Below are 24,527 nucleotides of genomic sequence, written 5' to 3'. Positions count from 1 at the left end.
GCAGGCGCGAAAATTGCTTGTGGCTCAACTTCTTTTATTTTCGTTGAAGACATAATTACTAGTCTTGCTCCATCAAAACAGTGACTAATGAGTTCAGATTTATAATCAAATTGCTGAAGGCAATTCGACACGAGATTAAAAAAGATTCTACACTCCGACTCAAACTAACATCAACTAACTCCAAAAATCGTTCTACTAGTTTTACCAGAATTAACATATCTAATAATAATGATACCTTAATGATACATTGCGATTTATACAAAAATCAAACCAGACAAATGCCCGGGGAGCAAAAATTTTACTCGTCCTTGCCGACGACGTAGATGCAGTGGCACAATCAACATTAGTAGTTAAGGACATTTTCTCGAGCTTCGAAGAAGCTGCATTAAATATCGGTCTAAAAATAAATGAAAACAAAACAAAATACATACTCAACACAAGAACGACGGCGAATAAGACAAAATATTACTATAAATGATCATAACTTCGAAGTGATTATATATATCGGGTGTTCTACAGCATTCGCCGTTTCCCGCATCCTATTCGCCATGCTTTTCGGTCACGAATATCTTCCTCGTTGAGTTGTCTACTGTTCATTGCTTTCTCTACATCTTGTAACCATGTTCTCTTCGGTCTGCCTCTTTTTCTTCTCTCGGGTGGTGCATACTGGATCATTTTCTTGGGCCATCTTGTTGGTCCCATTCTCTGGACGTGCCCGTACCATATCAATCTTTTTTGTTCTATTCTGTCTATAATATCATTTTCTACTTCCATTCTTTCTTTTATTTCTTCGTTTGGGATATGCTGCAGTTTAGATATTCTGCAGCTTCTTCTAAGCGCGTCCATTTCTAAAGCTTGTAGTCGTTTATTTTGTCGGTCTTTTACTTCCCACACTTCCGAGTTGTACAGGACAATTCCTTCCACGATAGTTTGGTAGATTTTTTTCTTTGTCTGATTTTGCAATCCTGTACTCCACCAAATGCCATTCAGCTGTTTTATAGCTTTTCTTCCTTGACTTATTCGATATTCTATATCTTGATCGCATGTGGAGTGTTTGTCAAAAATAGAACCTAGATATTTAAATTCATCACATCCTTTTATGTATTCCCCTTCTAATTCTAAGTCTTCAGTATCACCTCCGACTACAAGGTATTCAGTTTTCTCCATGCTCATTTCCAAGCCCCATTTTCGGTACTCCTCTTTCAATTTTCTAATCATGTAACTGGCGTCATCTTTATCAGCAGCAATCACAACTTGGTCGTCAGCAAATAGCAACGTATACAAATAAGAATCTCCTACTGGTATTCCCATTGTTTGGCATTTCCTAGTCCAATATTTTAACACATGTGTAAGGTAAATTTTAAATAAAGTGGGCGACAGACAGCATCCCTGCAAAAGACCTTTCGAAGTTTCAAAGGTATTTGAAAGTTTCGTTCCAATTTTAATTGCTCTTGTTGCATTAGCATAGAGATCTTTTATTGTTTGGATGTATTTTCTATTTAAAGTGGTTTGTTGTAATACCTCAAACATTTTTTCTCTGGGAACGGTATCGTATGGTTTTTTTCTTCTTCTTCTTCTTCTTCTTCTTTTATATAGGCAGTGCTGCCTGTTTTTCTTCAACGGTGCCTTTCATTCTGCCCCTAAGTTGTCATTCCATCTTTTCCTTGGGCGTCCTATACTTCTCCTGCCTAACGGTGACTTGTCCCTGGCTATTCTTACTATCCTTGATTCAGACATCCTGCTTATGTGCTCATTCCACTCTTCTTTTCTGTTCTTTACCCAGGTATTTATATTGTCTACTCCACATATGCGTCTGATTTCCTCACTTCTTACCCTATCCTGTAGTCCTTTTCCAGCAATCCTTCTTAAGATCTTCATTTCGTTGGTTTCCAGATGTCTTCGTGTTTTGCTTGTATCTGGTCTTGTTTCGGCCGTGTAAGTCATAACTGGCCTAATAACTGACTTATATATTCGGGCCTTTGTTTCCAATCTTAGGTGTTTGTTTTTCCAAATTGTGTCGTTTAGGCATCCGGCCGTTCTACTGGCTTTAATTATTTGGTCTTTTACCTCTTCTTCGATATTGTTGTCGGCTGATAGATTAATTCCCAGATATTTGAAAGTCATTACTTGTTGTATAATTTGATTGTCCAACTCCAATTTGCATCTTATTGGTTCTTTGGCAATTACTAAGCTTTTTGTTTTTTGGACTGATATTTTCATATTCATTTCTTTTGCGTTAATGTTGAACTCGTGCAATAATCTTTGTAGGTCGTCTTCGCACTCTGCTACTAACACGGTGTCATCAGCGTAACAGAGTATTTTTATCTCTCTATTGCCCATTTTGTACCCTCTTTTTTTCTTCACTTGTTTTATTATTGCATCCAATATTATGTTAAACAGTAGAGGGCTTAGTGAATCTCCTTGCCGGATTCCTGTGTTTGTTTCTATGGGTTCTGTTATTATTCCATTGACTTTCATCTCTATTTTATTTCTTACATATATGTTTTCTATCAGTTTTATGATATCCAGTGGTAAATTTTTCTCATATAGAAGGTGTATCACATCTTTTAATTGGATTCTATCAAACGCTTTCTCTAGGTCTATGAAACAGAAAAAGGCTGGTTTGTTATATTCTAATGATTTCTCCGCTATTTGCCTTATCACAAAAACTGCATCGTTACATGATCTTCCACTTCTAAATCCTTGTTGTTCATCCGATATATTTATGCACGCCATTATTTTCTCCATAAGTATTTTTGTTGTGAGTTTCAGTATAGTGCTCAGTAAATTTATCCCTCTATAGTTACTGGGGTCTGCCCTATCACCTTTCTTAAATAACGCTATCATTTGAGTGGTTCTCCATTCTTCTGGAATTCTTCCTGTATTTATTATTTTACTTATAAGGATATTCAGTTCTTCGTGAAGTCTATCTCCTCCGTACTTTAAAAGTTCATTAGCTATTCCATCTTTCCCAGGAGCTTTTCGATTTTTCATCTTTTTTAAGGCGTTCTTTATATCTTCCTCTTTAATTTCTGTTTTCTCATCCGATTCTAATCGTGGTGTTTCCAGTTCTTGGTGATTAGCTGTTTGATAAAGGTTTTTTAGGTAAGTTGTCCATGTATTTGTATCAATATGTTTTACTTCTATCAATTCCTTCATCTCTGCTCTTTGACCTCTTATCATTTTCCACATTTCCCTTTGCATCCCATAAAAGTCGTGCTCCATCTCTTTTGAAAATGCTTCCCAATGTTCTGTTTTCTTCCTTCTTACTATTGAGTTTAATTCATTTCGTACTCTTTTATATTCTTCATATTTTTGTCTCGTTCTTTTGGACTTGTATTCTAGGTAGATTTTCTTTTTTTCTTGGCATTTTATTTTTATTTCTTCACAGAACCATGGAGTTCTCCTTTTCTTTCGTATATGTTTACTTATCTTACGTTCTCCAAGTGCTTCCGTTGCTGCCATTTTGATATTATCTCTGATCTTCCTCCAACTTTCTTCTATGTCTTCATCCGGTGTAATGTAGTTTTCATTCAGTACTTTTTGCAATCTTCTCTGGTATAGATCTCGTGTTGACAAGTCTCGTAGCTGTTCTACCTTTATTCTTGTCTCACATTCAACAGGGTCTTCTTTCCTGTTTCTTTGTAGCTCTATTCTGATTTTTCCAAGTACTAGGTTGTGATCGCTTCCAATATTAGCTGCACTTAAACATCGTATGTCTAGTACTTGAGAGTGGTGGATGTTTCTGTTTGTCAATATATAATCAATAACGGATCTGTGTCCTCTTGTATTTTGGAATGTATATTTTTGTTGATCTTTGTGTCTGAAGAACGTATTGTTTATTCGAAACTCGTTCTGAGAGCAAAAGTTAATAAGTAGTTCCCCATTTTCATTTTTGTTGTCTTCATTGAATCGTTGCTTTATTCCTGGTATAATTATGTTACCGACTCTTGCGTTCATGTCTCCTAAAATGTATATTATCTCATTGGCTGGTATTTCGTCGACTGTTTGTTGAAGCTCGTTATAAAAGTGGACTCTGTCGACTTCGGGTTTGCAGTTTTCTGGGCTATAAACCCCTATGATATTTATTTTTTGCTTCTCTAATTTGATCTTAGTAACTACGATTCTTTCTGATATATATATCAGAAAAAATGGTTTTTTTAAGTCTACAAATACCATGTGAGTTTCTAGATTTCTAGCAGAACGTTTTTCTAGTAATTGCCTTATGCAGAAAATGTTATCTGTGCATGATCTACCTGCCCTAAATCCACTTTGTTCTTCGGAATCTTGCCACTCCTTTTCTATCCGTTTCTTTATTATTCGTCCGTACAGTCTTCCAACTGAGCTGGTCACACTAATGCCTCTGTAATTATTACAATTTTTTCTACCACCCTTTTTGCATATAGGGGTAGTTATGGAGTTTTTCCACTCAGAGGACACGCCACTATTGCCTGAAAGGCATCCGTTGAATATTTCAACTAAAATTTCTTTGGCCTGTGTCGTGCTGTGCTTAATGAGTTCAATTGGAATACCTCCAGGACCAGGAGCTTTATTGTTTTTCATTTCTCTTAACTTTAGTTCTAGTTCTTGAATAGTTATATCTTCTAGTTGTTCCAGGTTGTTTGGGGCGATGATGGTTTGCCTTACATATTCCTGTCTATTCTCTTGCAATAGGTTTCTAAAGTATGTTTCCCACTCGTTTATACTTATAAGGGATATCTGGCAGCTTTCTTGTACGTTTTGTCTTGTATTTGATATTGTTCTCCAAGCTTCTCTGCTTTTTGTTCCTCCCATAAGAGTGTCTATTTCTTCACATTCGAAGTGATTAAATAATTTAAATATGTAAGTGCAACAATCACCAATGACAACGAAATAGATCGAGAAGTTCTGATGTCAAAACTAATGAAGTCAAAACTTCTCTCACGAGGTTCAAAAATCCAGATATATAAGACTATAATACAACCAGCAGTCGCGTTTGGAAGCGAACGACAATCTCCTTATAAACAATGTGTTTTGGAAGAGGCCAGATGAGAGAAGATATGCAGGTCGGCCTAGAAAAAGGTGGAAAGATGCAGTCAGAGAAGATCTGGAGAAAATGGGAAATTGTGGCAGAGGACCCACAAACATGGAATGCAATAGTAAACGCAGCAAAGACTCACGAAGAGTTGTAACGCCATTGATGATGATGATTGTGATTTCTGGACATCAGTAGAATCATCTACTTGTATTTCTCTACTTCATATTTTACGTATTTGTTTATGAATTGGGAAATGCAATCGATTATCTCATTCTAGATGGTTTTGAATTAGCTGCAAAAACAGATGCTACTTTTTTGTTATGTTCCTGAATATCTGTAGGTTTTATAGATATAAAAGCTTCTCGGTTCATGGGTACGATTCTCCGCACAGAATTCGATCAGTTGGACCAAAATATAGAGCATAGAAATACGAATATGTATACTAAATTTACAATCAAGGTGCAGTAGAAATAAACAAACCAAGACACGTTAAATGCTACTACCCAGGCAACGAACTGACGTCATATAACGTCGAGGAAACGTCAGTTTTTGGTTAAATATAACACGTGTTTGGACATGACGTCATATAGACGTCTTTTGTAGGTGATTTTAAATACGTAAGATTAATGACGTTAAGATACGTTTAAAAAACGTTTTCATTTCAGACAGCCTAAGTCTGACGTTACAAAATTGGGAGGAGCTTGCTTGTTTGTATTGATTCCAAACAATTTCGTTTAGGTATAACGCTAAATGTTCATAAGAAATTTCTCATTTATTGTTTACGTGGTTTGTGTCTTGTGTGATAAAATAAGACTTTTCATTTAGATATTTAGTTGAAGAAACGTGTTAATTAAGATATTTTTATTCGTTTTTGCTCAGTGAGTTAGTTTAATGCAGTATGCAGTAATTCTTCTTGACAACTACTTGAGGTTATGTTTATTTGTTTTTAATTAAGTGTTAAATTAAGATATTAAGTATGCTGGATAATCTGTTAATAAATTATTTATTAGTTTCATATATATTTATGTTGTTTCAGTTTTGACGCAGTAAGTAGGTATATATAACTAGTGAAAATCTAAGGCCGTCATCTTTTTGACGTTTGAAAATCGTCACAATCTCAACGTGAAAAAAACGTAGATACGGTGACGTTTTAAAATAGTCACAATTATGACGTCAAATCGATGAGACAAATACACGTGATTTTCAACGTCAGTACTACGTTATAGAAACACATTAATTGGTAATTTTTATGACGTTATGTACGTTATAAAAACGTCGTTTGGTTGCCTGGGAGGAGCACTCCCGAATCATAATTTATAATTTATAAACTTTGGAAATCATGATTTGGGATTCACATTGTACCTATATACATTGTAAATTATGATTTTGGAGTGCTCCTATTAGCATTTAACGTGTCTTTGTTTGTTTATGTCTACTGCATCTTGATTGTAAATTTAGTATAGTGTTATTTTAACTTTCTAACTTTTTTCCGTTTTTACTTGTTTTAGATTTAAGTAATATTTAAATAATAATAACATATTACTGTTTTTATAGGGAGATTCTGGAGGTCCTCTTGTAGTAACAAAAAAGGGAAATATGTGCCAATTCTTCCTAGTTGGAGTGACTTCTTTTGGTAAACTTTGTGGTCAAAAAAATACTCCTGCTATTTATACTAGAGTTTCAGAATACATACCGTGGATAGAACGAATAGTATGGAAATCATAGTTTTTATAATAGTTTTTTGTACTAGACACATTTAGTATTTTGTAGAGTAATGAAGTAAAATTAAATATTGACTAAATTGTAAAAATTTTAATTTGTAACTTTTATATTTAATTTCTGACTTTTCCATTAATTTTTATGAGAAATAAATTTCATGCTATTTTTCTTTCTATTATTATTCTCCCATTTCTCAAAAGCCAAACTCTCGTCTAGACCCTGATTTCTATCACCAAGGAGCCGAACTTGTGTAATGGCGAAGCTATTAGAAAAAAGTATTAACTCAAGGCTGATTTGGCATCTAGAAAATTCAAATTTACTTATAAACGAACAAAATGGTTTTCGACAAAACCGATCTGGAATAGACAACATATTAGACCTGGAAAGTGATATTTACGAATCTATGGTTTCAAAACAACATTGTACCGCCGTATTTTTTGACTTAAGAAAAGCATTCAATACATGTTGGACATGCAACATCTTAAAAAAGTTACAATCATGGAATATTCGAGGAAATTGCTTTCATTTTATTAAGAGCTTTCTTAGAAAATACATAGTTTCGTGTAAGAGTTAACGACTACTATTCCGAAAAACAGGAGGAAGGAAATGGACCCCCACAACACAATTATTAGACCTACACTCTTCTTACTCCCTATTAATGGCAATCAAAAACCTAATAAAACTTTTAAAAGCACGTGTATATGCAGATGACTTAGAAGTTTATGTAAAAGGCAAAGATATTAATTTAACTTCCAACAGTTTTCCAAAGTTTTTTACAAAAACTCGATTTGGTCTCCCGATAAAGGTTTTCAATTCAAAAACATACAAAAACCATAGGTGTGGTGCTCTCTAAAAAGAACTTTACAAATAATTCCAATCCAAAATTTTTCAGTACATCGCTATCCTTCAAATCATGTGTGAAATTCTTAGGTATGTTGTTTGATAAAAAGCTTCTCATATCTTCTTAACTGGTACTTCTTTCTGTAGTCGTTGTAAATGCCCCCACCAACTTAATTGTCTTTTTTCAACATACTCCATCATTGTCTTGATTTTCAGTTCTTCTCTTATGTAATTATTACTTACCCTATCCCTTCTAGTGACTCCTTGAACCCTGCGAAGATACCTCATTTCTGCAGCCTGTAGGTATCTTATTTTTGTGTTGTCTATTTAGTACCCAGGATTCACATCCGTATGTAAGTACTGGTCTGTATATAGCCTTAAATACCTTTATTTTCGTATGCTTCGATACTTCCTTCTTGTTAATAATTGTTTTTCCTATTGCGTGGTACAGTCTATTCACTTTATCAATTCTTTTATTGATCTCTGCTCCCTGTCTACCTGTTTCTTCAATGGTTACTCCCAAGTACTCAAATGATTGTACCTGTCTAATCTCTGTATCATCTATCTGAACATGTACATCCTCTCTTTCTTTTTCTATTACCATTACCTTCGATTTTTCTTTGTTCATAGTCATACCATACTTTTTTAAAACTATGTTCCATGTTTTTACGCTTCTTTGTAATTCGCCTTCAGTCGCTGCTAAGATTACTACATCGTCGGCAAATCTGCTATCTCAGTGCTTTTCAGATTTCTATACCCTATGTGTAGTGGTCTGACTTTTGTTTTTGTTTCTTTTATTATTTCGTCCATAAACGTAATAAAGAGTAACGGGTTCATGTTTTCCCCTTGTCTTACACCTTCAGTTGTTCTGAACTGATCAGATATCATATTTTTACTTATCACACGATTTTTAGTGTTTCTGTAGGTACTATATTGATTTAGTTACACGTATAAGTTTCTCTGGTATGTCTCTGCTCTTCAGTCTTTTCCATACTTTTGATCTAGGTAGTACTTTATGGAATGCTTTTTTCCATATCAAGGAAACTGAGGTACGTTTTTTTCTTCCTAGATAATATTTTATTTATTATATCGTTTAACGTAAAAATGTGATCTTGTGTACATCTACCAGATCTTAAACCACTTTGCGATTCTTCTAATGTTGATTCTATTATTTTTCGCAGTTTCCTCTCTACTATTAGCTCATAAACTTTCATCCCTCTACTTAACAGAGTTATTCCTCTATAGTTGTTGCAATTCTTGTTGTCACCCTTCTTATGTATATGTACAATGTACAATCAGACCAATTTCCGAGTCTGTGGGTATTTGTTCGTCTCTCCAAATCATTTGAAATAGTTCTAATAACTTTTGTAATCCCATATCACCCATGTTTTTTTATCATTTCTGCCGTAATTGTATCATGACCTGGTGCCTTTCCATTTTTTATCTTCCTAATCGCGTCAGTTAATTCATCCATTGTAATGTTTGGTATAAATTCAACTTCTTGCTCTCCCGTTCTTTCTTCATCTTCTTCACTTGTGCTGTGTAGTTCGTGTTGTAGTAGTTTCTGGAAATACTCTTTCCATCCTCTCATCAGGGCCGGATTTAAGGGGGGCAGGCTGGGCAGCTGCCCGGGGGCCCCCACACACTTCGGGGGCCCCCACAAAGCCCCAAACATGAACCCCACAGGTTCATTTAACAGATATTGGCAGGAGATACAGGAACTCGACAATGTATAACAAGTATAAAATGAAGGAGCGTAGGAGTGATAATATAATACATTGTTCATGGTTATGTTTTTCACCTTCCACCGGGTGAGTGTATTGCTTCGTTTGTAAATTCTTATCTAGTGTTCGTACACATTTTAGCCACAGAGGATTTTGTGATTGGACACATGCAGATCGTAGGCTTATGGATCACGAAATGTCTAAAGCCCACGAAAGAATTGGGCGTATTGATACTGAAATAGCAAAACAGAAAATGGTAACTTAAAGACTAATTTTAGTGTTATAAAGTTTAATTGTGAACGAGATTTACCATTTCACAGCGAAAATGAGTTATCGAGTGCATCACAAAATGAAAATTATTTGGGAATACTCCATTTATTAGCTGAATATGATCAATTTTTGCAGCACCATATTTTAATAAATATTCAAATCCTGGAAGCGGACATGTCAACTATCTTTCTTCAACCATATGTGAGGAAATTGTACATCCGATGGGATTAAATGAAATAGTTTCAAGGATTAAGAAGTCAAAATATTATTCAGTTCATACCAATCAATTAACTGTGATATTTCGTTACATAGAATGCTTCACTCCTGTTGAAAGGTTTACCATATTTTTGTAAAATCGCAGTCATAAAGCAGAAGATATATCTATTTAATTCTCAAATGGCATTTTTGTAAGTCAGTAATCAGTGGAAAATGCAATATTATTCAGCCTGAAATTATAGAACAAAAAGGTACGTATCCATACGTGCTCGTTGTAGCCGCTCAAATGGATACGGCATGCGCTCCCCTACTTATAAACCGCAAACCGGTTGAATCAAAGAGGGTGAGTGCCGTGTTGCGAGCACCAACGTATCCACTTTGTGGAGCTGCTACACCGAGCACGGAGCACCCACGTATGGATACGTACCTTAATATCTTGGAGTTGTGGATTCCTTGTGTCGCCCACTCTCTAAATTTAGTTTCAAAAGCTGCAACTGAGTGTTATCATGCATTAGCATAGCACAGCATTCTTTAATTTCTTATAAGAACTAGCCATATTATGTATTTTTCACTTCCTCTATGTACATATAGATACAACTTAACAGAATGTTTAAAAGCTGCGTCTTCAAGCGACAGGAACGCAGACCGCGGCAAAACTATTATTGTTTCTAAAAGAGCAAATACTACTAGATGGTCATGGAGGTAATGCCGCAAAAGAACTAGTTAAAGTTATAATCAGATTAAAGGAACATTATCCAACATTTCGGAAGACTATGAGCAACCACTGGCGAAGCGTCCATGTAACCACTGTTACCATTGGTAACAGTTAAAAATCTTGCAAATAAATATGTATTTTATGACGATGAATAATTCCATTTATTATTTTATTTTATCTTTACCAATAGAAATATATTATTATATTATGTGTTAATAGTACCTAATTCAGTAAATAGCCAGACACACGAAAATATTGGCGAGTTTATGTGACTCAGTTGCACTTTATTATATCTGTTACCAGTCTCATTTATGGTGACAATGAATGGTTATCTCGCTGTCGCTCGGGCGGCTCGGGACCGGCTAGTACTGAAAATTTTGAAGGAGCGATGGGCGTAAGCGCGCTGTGTATATCAGTAGGGCTGTTACCAGATTTAAATTTGCTAACAGTACCTATAATAAAAAGTGTGCGTGCAGTTCACCATGGATGAGTGTCGCTGCGTAATCGATCAACTACTTGAAAAGTAATTCTGATTGAAAAATAAAATAAGATTATTGAAAATGAAAGACCTATTTTAAACAATTTAAAAAAGGAATTTAAAAAATTAGCTTGATATTTTAAATTTAGTTGGTACAGTGAAAATCCTTGGTTATGTGGTTGCAAGAAAAATAGACTGTATTGTTGGCCATGTCTTCTGGTTTTTACGGAAAAATGGGTGAACCAGGTTCACGATTTAAATAGTTTTAGAGTTTTAAAAAAGAGACATGAAATTTCTCCGTTACCTACATGTAAGATGTATACCCAATTTGATTCAGTTTGGCAAAACAAGAATCAAAAGTTCTCTTAACCAAGCATTTAAAGCAAATATTGCTAAACAAATAATGAATTTGTTAAAAAAATAGATAGGTACTCGTATATCCTTAGCTCACTTATAATAGATATGTACCGTATGTTTTTTGGCCGAACAAGAATTAGCGTTTCGTGGTCATTTTGAGGGCGACGGCTCTGACATTCGAGGCAATTACAGGGAATTATTAACATTAATTGCCAAAAAAGATAAAAAATTTTGCCAACATCTAGAAACATCAACTGTTTTTTCGAGAGTTTCAAGTGATATACAAAATGATATTATTGAAGCTATATGTATATACATTTAGCCATATCTTCATTTTTTTAAATAAGATTTTTTGCATCTGGTTTTGGTAACACTTTAGAAAAAGTCACGCGTCGCCACTTTGAGCAACAATTTAAAACTCATAGCATTGCAAATGGTTTGTACCTATAATCGAATGTATCTACTGGAAACAGAGAGGATATTAGGAAGGACAAACAGAACAAGTCGTATTCTTCAAGATCCCAATATTGACCCTAATTCAGGAGTGGCAGCACTTGGATCACTTAAATAAATTATACAGTCAAGACGTGACAATTTCGAAAGATATGAGAACATCAGAGAAGTTTAGAACTCAAAATTTTATCACTATTATAGATCACTTGATTACCTCTTTAAGTAAGAGGCTTTCTGCATATGAATTCATTCATTCCAATTTTGGATTTTTACATCATTTTGGAAAATTTAACTATCAATGAAATTGAAGCTCACTCACTAAAGCTTACCAACATTTATAGCAATGGTTTAGATGAAAACTTAAGTGTCCATTTGCTACAGTTTGTAAGATTCTTCAATTCATTTAAACAGGAAGTCAGCTCATCAAATATAAGCAAAGAACTTCAAATGTACCAACTGCTAAAAGAGAAGAATATGAATGATGCTTTTTCAAATGTTGAGGTGACCCTTTGTTTATATTTAGTGCTGCAGTGGTTAGAGATCATTCTCAAAATTTAAGTTAATTAAAAATCGACTTCGGTCTATGATGGGCCAAGAGTGTTTGAATCATCTCTCTTCAATGAGCATTGGCCACGATGTCTTAATGCAATTAGGTATGTCCCACAAAATCAAGAAATTTTCAATTAAAATATCTCGAAAAGTTCCCGGACTTTAAGCATACATCTTACTATTATTTTTAATATGTTACTGTAACAAGTTACAGCTCTTGTACTTTTTATTATTTAAAATTATATATAAAAGTAGATCAATATTTTTTTAATGGTAGGAGGTTGGGCCCCCACACCAATTCTGCCCAGGGGCCCCCACTACCTTAAATCCGGCTCTGCCTCTCATAATGCTCACTTCATCAGTCAGTAGATCTCCATTCTGCTCTTTTATTGATGTTACTTCTATGAACTTTAATAAGATCAAAAATTAATTATGGATCAATTGCTTACGCCTCTACATCCCCCATATTGTTAACAGTTAGACTTTATACACAACACTTAGGGCCGGTTGTTCGAACGCTAATCAACAATGACCACTATCAAATATTTGATTATTGTCACCAACTGTCAATGTAAACTTTAAGTGGATTGCTGAAAACATAATTGATTATAATTATGAGATTAGTTAATCAATTAACATAACAATTATTAACATAATTGATTAACTAATTTCACTATTCTAATCCATAATTATGTTTTCAGCAACCCAAACAAAGTTGACATTGACAGTTGGTGACAGTAATTAAATATTTGATAATGATCATTTTTGATTAGCGTTCGAACAACCGGCCCTTAGCCTATTTGGAGCATACCGAACATAACTTGTAGAAAGTTTATATTGTGAAAGTGGGGAGCCTTCATTATATCACCGCCAAATTTCCTTAACACTATCATATGTAACGAAAATCATATCTTAAAATAAACTGCTCGTCAAAAGTTAGGTATATAGAAAATTATGCTCATTTTCATAAATGATTTTTTCGAGAACATATTATTACTTTTATTAGTACATTTTATTATTTTAGATTTTTCTTTAGTATTTACACAGTTGTGCAAAGGTTTACCTAAACTTCTTTTTTTTTTACTTATACCGGGTAGAAGAAAAGAAATGTTTCTCTTATGTTAAGTTGGAGACGCTCTGTAGGGAGGACGAGGTACAAATGTGAGTATTCATCAGAATCGTATGGTAGCTTTATGTTTTGTAAACATTTTTTTAAATGTCCCTGATATCTTTAGGAATAAAGAAAATAGACTGTTTTGTAGTTTAACATGTGTTTTAACCGAAACAAAAGTTTGAGACTCCTTGTAGGGAGGAAAAGACACAGAGGTGGGTACACATCGATATTATGTTGTAGTCTCATATTTTGCGAATATTTTATTTTTTCAATTTCTTTGATATTTTTAATAACAAAGAAACTAGACGGTTTTATTCTTTAGTATGTGTTTTAACTGACGACATGCGATACGTGAAGAGGCCATGTCTTGTCATACCACTAAGGTGAAATTATTTTCTACATATAGTGCGAAAGGGACAGAGTGTTTAAAGAAAAAAATATGTGTAATGTACCTTTCGCTATTTAAAGAGCCTCAACGTAGACACCAAATCCGTACTTATTCTCAAGGAAATTCCGCCCCAATACATCACAGGGCCTCATTAAACAATCTCGTCTCTCTTATTATTACGTTGTGCATACCGCTTACCTGGTCGACAAATAACTCTTATAGGTGTCGATAAAAATTGTTTACCTTATGTGCCTTTCTGTTTGTAAAGTTTTGTTAACTGTTATTTTTATTGTTAATTTAGTTTTGTTTCAGTTAACTGTTAAAGAGTAAAACCACCTATCTTCTTTGTTTCTAAAGCTATCAAGGACATTAAAAAAATAAAATGTTCACAAAACATAAGACTACAATACGATTCCAATGTATACTAACATTTGTACCTCGTCCTCCCTACAGGGTGGCACAAACTTAACATAAGAAAAGTATACCCCGGTATAAGTAAAAAAAAGAAGTTTGAGTAAACCTCTGTACAACTGTGTCAATACTAAAGAAAAATCTAAAATAATGAAAAAATTAACGGAATTCGTTAATCTGTTCACGAAAAAATCAACTATGAAAATGAGCATAATATTCCATATCCCTAACTTTTGACGAGCAATTTATAAACAAACCTCTGTTTAATAATACATTCACTAATAAATGTATAAATCTCTTTATCAATAGTATCAAACACAAACCTTCATCATCAATCAGCCCTTGGCATCCACTGCTGGATATAGGCCTCCCCTATTTCCGTCCACTGTCTTCTGTCCTGGCCGCTTAGAATCCAATTAGTGGTCATTCTTTTTATATCGTCCGTCCATCGCGTGGGTGGCCTTCCTCTACCTCTTTTATCGGCTCTTAGTCTCCACTCGAGCAACCTCTTTGTCCATCTTCCATCTGTCAAACAGACCATATGACCGGCCCAGTTCCATTTAAGTTTAGCCACTTGATATACAACATATGGGACTCCTGTTCTCAATCGTAGTTCTTCGTTTGTTATATGGTCCCGCAATGGCACACCAATCATCGATCTTTCCATCTTACGTTGAGCAATTCTTAGCTTCTTAGCAGATGCGGTTGTCAATGTTAGAGTTTCAGCACCATAGGTCATAATCGGCAAAACGCATTGGTTAAAGACTTTCCGTTTCAAGCAGATTGGAAGATCACTTTTGAACATAGGTGTAACCAGGGGGGTTTGGGGGTTATAACCCCCCATTTGGATGTACTTTGAGCTCTATACGCTTAACACCATTACTACTCCATACCCCCCAGAGACTATCAAGAAGTTGTAACCTCCCTTAGGATCATCTTGGTTACACCTCTGCTTTTGAATACGTCTCTGATGTGACGCCTCACAACCCGGCCTAATATTTCTCGATGCTTCCCGGGGTTACGAGTAAAGGCCAGACCTTCCACGGCGATTCGAGGCGACGGCTGTCAGAGTATTTAAGAACAGGAATTCGAGCACAGGCGAGTCAGTCAATGAACGAGCCACGACGCGTGATATAATTGTATTCGAATCGGATTTAGTGAAATGTATCTATTAGTTATCGGAAGTATGTTTAGTTAATTAAATCATAAATTTGAGTTGTAAATAAATTAGATGTGTTAGTTGGTGTTATTTGTAATTATTAAATAAATAAGCGATGTAAATAAAATAATATAAGTAAGTCTTCCTTTATTTAAATTAGTGCCTACAAATATAAATAAATAAAATAGTAGAGTCAACCGCGTAAAAAGACAGATCGCGTAACAAAATGGTGTCAGAAGTGGGATACTTGAAATAAATATCAACGTAAATAGTATAGTATAGTATATTGCTTAACACCCCATGTGGGGCTTCGCCGCTTTCGCTTTCTAGATCCATTTTACGGGGTGGATCAGTCCCCATGATCATTGTATTTGTTCACTAATATGTCTCCATTTCTTCCGGTCTATTGCCCTCTCTTTCCATTTTGTAATTCCTGCTCCTCTTAGGTCCTCCTCTACTTCAGTTAACCATTTCGATCTGGGTCGACCACGTCTCCTTTTTCCTCCTGGTTGCCACAATATCATAGCTTTTGATACTGATTCTGGTCCTTGTCTCCATATGTGACCTAGCCATTTGGTTCTTTGTACTTTTATTTTCTTTACTATATCTTCATCGTTTAATTCTTCTAAAATTTCTTTATTCGTTCTCCTTATCAACGTAAATTTTCGGTTTAAATACAGTGTGGAACCTTTAAAAATAAATTAATATAAATCGTAATAAATAAAGTGTGTGATCATGTCTACCTTGTGTAAGCTAAAAATTGCAGACCTGAGACTTGAATTAGAAGAAAGGGACCTGAGTTCTACTGGGAAAAAGGCTGATCTAGTTGAACGTCTGAAGAACGCACTAAAAGAAGAGGGTCATGATCCAGAAACTTACGTGTTTAAAGACAAGCATGCTGCTTTAATTTCGTCAATAACATCGTTAGAGACCAAAGTTTCTAGTGAAATCTCCCAAGTTTCGTCGGATGTTTTGAAAGTTTCGACAGACATTACATCGTTAGAGACCAAAGTTTCTAGTGAAATCTCCCAAGTTTCGACAGACATTACATCGCTAGAGAACAAAGTTTCAACAGAGATCACATCGTTAGAGAAAAAGGTTTCTAGTGAAATTTCCCAAGTTTCCTCGGATGTTTTGAAAGTTTCGACAGACATTGCATCATTAGAGAAGAAAGTTTCGGGTGATATTTCATCCCTTGACAGCAAAATGACTAACGAGATCTCTAAAGTCACTTCGGATTTTGACGACAAGATATCGTCCATAAAATCTACTTTTGAAGAAAAGATCAAGGAGATAGAAAAGAAACTGGAGGAAACGGAAAAAGTGGACAAAGTGGTGGAACCCATCTTAACAGATATTAAAGATGATGAAACCAAATACCAGTTGGAGCCACGGTCGATAGTTGAAGGGAGTGTGAGTCTTGCTCGTGTTAAGGTGCCAAATTTCGACGGAAAGTCTTCCTGGAACAGTTATGTGAAACAGTTCGAAGCAGGTGCAAGAGCGAACGGATGGTCTGAAAAAGACAAAGCTGTAAACCTGGTTATTGCTCTTCGAGGAGAGGCTTTAGATGTACTTGAGACCATAGCAGTAGAGGAAACTAATGATTATGAACAACTTATGAAGAGACTAAACATGCGCTATGGGCAGGAACATTTGGAGTATGTCTATCAGGCGCGGCTTAAAAATCGACGACAAAAGAAAGATGAAGCTCTTCAAGAATACGAGGTCGATATTGCCAGGTTAGTACGGTATGCATATCCAACAGCTCCCGAAGACATGATGGAAAAGTTGGCTGTTCAAACATTCATTGATGGCCTTCGTGATCATGAAATGCAAAGAACACTGCGGTTAGCTCGTCACAAGACGCTGGTCGATGTCTTGTCTGCCGCCCTCGAATACGAATCAGCTACCCAAGCCTCTGGCGGGTACAGTAAAGTTAGGACCGTGAAAGAGGAAAAGGATGAAGACAAACTTAACCAGCTGGTAAATATGGTGAAAGGCTTTACATCGAAGAAAACGAAGACCATGAATTGCTGCAATTGTGGTGAAAAGGGGTACGCACGGAGTTTAAGGAAGAACGCAAATCAAGAAACTCACCAGCAGGAAATAAGAGAACGCACAGACCCTAGGGGGGCAGCCTCGACTCAGAACTCCTCTAAAGACCATCTAATACTAATAGCTTCTTTGGAATGTCGTGAAGATAATGTATATGTAGATGGAGAAATAAATGGTAAAAAGTATACATTGTTGGTGGATACCGGAGCGACCAGGTCCATTATACGACCGTCAGTTATAAACAGTCGTAAGAAACTCTTACCAACGAGGTTGCGACTGCGGACTGCCACAGGTGAAAATGCCAACATCCACGGAGAAATCCAGATACAATTGGGGATTGGAGCAGAAAAGTTCGTCCATACTGTCATAGTTGCAGACATCGAAGAAGATGTTATATTAGGAATGGACGTAATGAATTTGCGTGGATTTCAATTGGATTTAAAGAACAGGGTAATCAAAGTTGGCAACGAGGAGGTATTTCTTCATCCACATGATGACAGCACTATGCTAGCAGCTATTAGAGAAGATACAGTTGTGCCTGCGAGGAGTGAAACGATCATCGTAGCGCGGCTACAGGGAATTGTAGAAGAAGGAACACCTGTTATGATGGAGCCATGGAACCACGACGAGGAGGTTGGCCGAGGGATCATAATTGGAAAGGAATTGGTTACTTCTGCTAAAGAAATTCCCGTGAGATTGATTAATGTCAATGACTACCCGGTGACCATCAAGAAGGAGACAAAAGTAGGAACTTGTGTACCCGTGACGTCCATAATCCGTCAGACGACAACATCAGATAATTCCAACGACAAGTTCGACCAAATGGTTGCAGTTGCAGGCCAATCTCTAAATCAAATGGAAAAAAGAAAATTAAGGGAATTTCTTAGGCAATATCGTGATATATTCGTACCGAAAGGAGGAAAGACAGGAAGAACGACAGTTGTCAAACATAAAATTGACACTGGTACCGCTAGGCCAATTCGTCAAACAGCTCGACGATTACCACAGGCAAAGAAAGAGGAAGCTGAAAGGATTGTTCAAGAAATGAAGAAAGACGGGGTGATAGAGTCTTCTACGAGCCCATGGGTCTCTCCGGTGGTCCTGGTCAAGAAGAAAGATGGAACTACGAGATTCTGTGTGGACTACCGTTTGTTGAACAATGTTACCAAGAAAGATAGTTATCCTCTGCCTCAGATCGACGACACGTTGGACACACTGGCTGGAAGTAAATTGTTTTCTACGTTGGACTTGAAGTCTGGATATTGGCAGGTAGAAATGGATCCAGTGGACAAGGAGAAGACGGCCTTTACGACAGGATCTGGATTATGGGAATTCAACGTTATGCCGTTCGGACTCTGTAATGCTCCTGCGACATTTGAGAGGCTTATGGAAAATGTGTTGAGAGGGTTATCTTGGAAGACGTGCCTGGTGTATTTAGACGACATAATCGTTTTGGGGGAGACGTTTGAAGACCACCTGAAGAATTTAGAAGACGTTTTTAATCGACTTAAAGCTGCCCAGTTAATGTTAAACCCCAAGAAATGCCAGCTATTTCAAAGTAAAGTCAATTATCTAGGCCATATAGTCAGCAAAGAAGGAGTGGCCGTGGACAAAGGAAAAATCGATTCCATTAAGGAATGGCCGGAACCAACTGATAAACATCAAGTGAGAAGTTTTCTGGGACTATGTACTTACTACCGGAGATTCATTAAGACGTTTGCAGATATCGCTAAGCCATTAACGCGACTTACAGAGGAATCAAGGGATTATTGCTGGGATGGAGACTGCCAAACGGCCTTTGAAACTTTGAAGAGGCATTTAATTACAGCGCCAATATTATGGTATCCACTGCCAGAAGGAGCGTTTATCTTAGATACGGATGCAAGCAATGTGGGAATTGGAGGAGTGCTGTCGCAGAACCAAGGAGGACAGGAACGACTCCTTGGATATTTTAGTAAAGTGCTTTCAAAACCTGAACGAAATTATTGCGTCACGAGAAGAGAACTTCTAGCAGTAGTAAAATCAGTGGAACACTTCTATCAATACCTCTACGGAAGGAAGTTTCTAATCCGAACCGACCATGCCGCCCTTAAATGGTTAATGCAGTTTAATAATCCAGAGGGTCAGATAGCCAGATGGATTGAACGACTTCAAGAATATGATTTCAAGATCGAGCATCGGGCCGGAGTTAGCCACAGGAACGCTGATTCTCTATCTAGAAGACCGTGTCCAGCAGAATGTTCCCCATTGCAACAAAACAGAGTCAAAGGAAGCAGCAGTACTAAGAACAACAGTGGTCAACGACGAGTGGACGCCTACCAAGATCAAGGAAGAACAAGAAAAATATCCAGTTTTACAGAAGATTCGAAAATGGAAAGAAGAAAATCGTCGACCATCTTGGCAAGAAATATCAAGCCTAGGCTCAGTAGTTAAGACGTATTGGGCCCAGTGGGACTCATTTATCTTGGAAGACAGCTTGCTTAAACGAGTAATAGAAAATGATGATGGTTCGGTGAGGAGAACACAGTTGGTGATTCCAAAGAGCAGAGTATCCGAAGTACTTCGTCAGTTACACGACAGTCCATCAGGAGGGCATTTTGGTGTAAAGAAGACCCTTCAGAGAATTCGGGAACGATTTTATTGGATGAATAGTTCCGACGATGTGAAGGACTGGTGTAAGAAATGTACTACCTGTGCTACAAGTAACGGACCCTACCGGAAAAGGAAGGCTCCTATGAGACAGTACAATGTTGGAAGTCCGTTTGAAAGAATAGCTTTGGATATTGCCGGGCCATTTCCAGAAAGTGACAATGGATGCAAATACATGTTGGTGGTAATGGATTATTTCACGAAATGGGTTGAGATCTACGCAATTCCAGACCAGAAGGCCGCCACTATTGCAGATGTGTTAATCAAAGACTGCATCAGCCGATTCGGAGTGCCTCTGGAGATCCATAGTGACCAAGGAAGGAACTTTGAGAGCGATCTATTTCAAGGAATCTGTGATAAACTAGGCATGAAGAAGACAAGAACAACGGCCGATCACCCGCAATCGGATGGAATGGTGGAGCGTATGAATAGGACAGTCGGCAAGTATTTGGCAAAGATGGTGTCCAATCATCAACGAGACTGGGACCAGTACCTTCCGTTCTTCGCAATGGCCTATAGATCTGCTGTTAATGAATCAACTGGCCAAACACCAGCAAAAGTCCTATTTGGACGTGAGATGCGTCTACCCTGTGATCTAGAGTTTGGATGTCGACCTGGAGAAGATGTTGCTGGTGAGGATTACGTGAATGAATTAAGAAGAAGAATGGACGATATACATGAGTTGGTCCGTTCTAATCTTCAGATCGCTAGCGACCGAATGAAGAAACGATACGATACCCAAGCCGAGAAGGGATGTTTTAAGGAGAACGACAAAGTCTGGCTTTATAATCCAAAGAAGCGAACAGGTTGTTCTCCCAAGTTGCAGCAGTTCTGGGAGGGTCCGTACCTCATTGTCAAGAAAATCAATGACGTTATCTACCGAATAAGCAAGATAATGGACCTTATTATGTCTATATTGAAAATAGTCTAGGCAACATTGGAAAATTTTATCGGATTGGGACAGCAAAAATTATAAATAATTCGGTTCCGGAGATTCAAAATAATATTAAACAAATAACCGTTATAGGTAGAAATAAAGTTAAGGTAGAACTAAATTCGGGAGCAAGTGCAAATAAATTAATATTGTCAGAAAATTTAGCTATTAAAAATTATAATGCGTATTTACCAAATTTTCTTATTCAAAAAAAGGGCGTAATTAAGCTGGTAGATAAAGATTTAGATACAAAAGAATTGAAATCATTAATTAAACCAAGATACGGATATAATTTTGATGTTATAGACGTCAAAAGAATAAATAGAAAGGTTATAAATTCAGAAGGAAATGCAGATTTTGTACCTACATCTACCATAATTGTTACATTTAAAGGGCAAATAGTGCCACATCAGGTAGTTATAGAAAAATTAGTGTACGAAGTAGAAACGTATCAACCGAGATTAATTCAATGTTTGAAATGTTTACGGTACGGACACGTTAGTTTTCAGTGTAGAGGAACAGACAGGTGTAGGTTTTGTGCTGGAGAACATGAGAGTTTAAAATGTTTAGATAAAGAGTCAGTAAAATGCATATTATGTAACGGGAATCATTCCGCAACAGATATAAGGGCTGAGTGTCCAGAAAGAGAAAAACAAAAGAGTATTAAAAATATAATGAACGTAGAAAAAATATCTTATTATGAGGCTAAAACAAAATATCAAAAAAATTTCTCATCGGCAGTAAAAAATAGTCAAACATCAAATCATTATACAATAACAAAACGTAGAAGAACAGAAAGTGTTAATTCGATAACAAACGACACGGCAACGCTTGAACAACGTAAAGAAATACTAAGTAAACCGAAACCACAATCACAAACAGTCTATAGTAATTTTCATAATGTACCACAGTATCATAATATTTCATCTAATTTACAAATAAATAAAAAAAATGTGTGTGATAATATTTTGGAATGCTTTACAACTATTCTCAATAATTTAAATCAATCTTTAGAAGCAAATACATTGTTAGTTTTAAAAAATAGTATAGAGAAAATTCTTACTAGAAATGGCTAATATAAATTTCCTACAATGGAATGGTAGATCAGTATTATTAAATAAAGGTACTTTAGAGAAATATCTTTTTGACAAGAATATATCTGTATGCTTTTTGTCAGAAACCTGGTTTAAACCAAACATAAATATTAAATTCACAGGGTATAATATTTTTCGAGAAGATAGAGGTGATGGATATGGAGGAGTGGCTGTACTGCTAAAAGGAGGTATAGGTTTTTCTCCAGCTCCAGCATTTCATAAAATCAATAATGTAATGTGCAAACAGGTAACCATTCACTTAAATTTAGGAAAAAAGATAAATATATACTCTATTTATGTAAAACCAGGGTTATCTATATCTAAAAATGATTGGAAAAATTTTTTTAATAGTTTAAAAAAACCATTTTTAGTTGGTGGAGACTTTAATAGTCACAATATTGCTTGGGGTTGTAGTACTACGGATCGAGCGGGTAAAAATCTATTAGAAGCATGCGATGAGAGTGGTACTGTGTATTTAAATACTGGTAAAGAAACGGTATTACCAAGGCCGGGATTTTTTAATAAATCAGCTATAGATATTACCTTTTGTACAACCGATATTGCTCATTTATTTGAATGGGATGTAGACGATACAACACTAGGCTCAGATCATTATGTAATTTGTATGAAAATGAATATAAACGTTAGTGTAAGTAATATAGATTGTAAAACTAATTGGAAAAAATGGAATGTTGATAAAGCAGATTGGGAGATTTTTTCCTACCATATGGAACAATATGCACAAACTCATAAAGGCAGTCACAGATATACAGATTTTATTACTAAACTAAATGAGGTCAATGCAATCAGTATACCAGAGAAGCGAAAATCGATTAATCCAAAATTTAATAAACATTGGTGGAATCAGGGATGTAGTAGGGCAGTCGAAGAACGAAAGGTAGCATTAAGACGGTACAAGAAAAAAGGAACAATGGAAAACTACATTAATTATAATAAATGTGTAGCCCAAACGAAAAAAATTATACAACAGAATAAAAAGAAAACGTGGAAAGAATTTTGCATGTCTTTAAACAGAAACACAGATATTAAAAATATTTGGGGACAGGTTAAAAAGCTAAAGAATGTGTACAAACCACCAATAAATTCAACAATAGAAGGGGAATGGACAACAACTTTCTTTAATAAAATTGCACCGCCAGGTCCGAGACAAAATATATTGTATCCAGTAAATACAGAAAGACACAATCTAACTAAAAAATTTTCTATGGACGAATTAGAGTCATCCATTAAAACAACTAAAAATACAGCTCCTGGAATAGATAATATACACTATGTTATGCTAAATAAGTTAGGGATGGCTGCAAAGGAGATGATCTTGGCAATATTCAATGATATATGGATAACTGAAAGTTACCCCTCTAGTTGGAAAGAATTCTTAGTTGTTCCTTTTCTGAAACCAGATCGAAGTCCTGAATCACCAGATTCATATAGAGGTATCTCTTTGGGATCTTGTATTGCTAAAACTTTTGAAAGAATGGTTAAAATCAGATTGGAGAAGTGGCTAGAACTTAATAAAAAAATGTCAATGACCCAATTCGGCTTCAGAAAAGGTTATTCTGGTACAGAAAATCTAAGTCATTTAATAACAGATATTAATTTATCCTTCACTAACAATAAATCAGTTACATCTCTATTTATAGATATTGAAAGTGCATACGATAATGTTAACCTCAACATATTGTATAATAAAATGATTGAAGTTGGATTACCAGAGTCTTTTAACACAAAAATAATCAAGTTGTATAGTAATAGAAAATTATATCTTCAAATTAACAACGAACGCTTAGGACCACAAATAGCTCAAGACGGATTACCACAAGGAGGAATATTAAGTCCAATTTTATACCTAATATATACATATGATTTGGAAAAATCGGTAACAGATACTAAAATATTACAATTTGCAGACGATTTGGTAATTTATAGTGACCAAAGAGAAATAAATACAGGTGTAGAAAAGGTAAAACAGAGCTACACTGCAATTAGAAATTGGGCGTTTAAAAATGGTATGTCCCTTTCAAATAAAAAAACACAAGCATGTATATTTACCAAACGTAGGAAAGGCATTCCAAAGGAAATAGAAGTAATAGATGGTATTAAATTTCCGGTTAAAAAATCAATAAAATATCTTGGGGTGATTTTGGATCAGAAACTCTTATGGAAGGAACATATAGAAAACACAGTTAAGAAAGCAGAAAGGGGAGTGAACGTGTTGAGAACCATTTCACATTCGAAATGGGGAGCAGATCCTAATATTTTCTTACTGATGTATAGATCCTATATTAGATCAATAATAGACTACGGATCTATTTTCTATGCAGATGCAGCAAATGTTCATCTACAAAAAATTGAAAATGTTGTCAA

At 35.8% G+C, this 24,527-nt stretch overlaps 1 protein-coding gene across 2 annotated transcripts in view; it reads left to right on the top strand.

The window, feature by feature from the left end:
• Nucleotides 1–6,904, top strand: part of LOC126878475 (venom protease-like) — a 72,388-nt gene extending 65,484 nt beyond the window's left edge. For both annotated transcript variants that reach the window (XM_050641223.1, XM_050641224.1), the window contains one exon: nucleotides 6,572–6,904. In XM_050641223.1, the coding sequence (XP_050497180.1) occupies nucleotides 6,572–6,742 (171 nt within the window). In that variant the 3' untranslated portion in view covers nucleotides 6,743–6,904. The remainder of the gene's footprint in view (nucleotides 1–6,571) is intronic.
• The last annotated feature ends 17,623 nt before the right edge of the window (nucleotides 6,905–24,527 follow it).

This window comes from Diabrotica virgifera, chromosome 10 (genome assembly GCF_917563875.1).
Source record: "Diabrotica virgifera virgifera chromosome 10, PGI_DIABVI_V3a".
Lineage (NCBI taxonomy): Eukaryota > Metazoa > Arthropoda > Insecta > Coleoptera > Chrysomelidae > Diabrotica > Diabrotica virgifera.
This window is presented reverse-complemented; position numbering and strand designations above follow the sequence as displayed.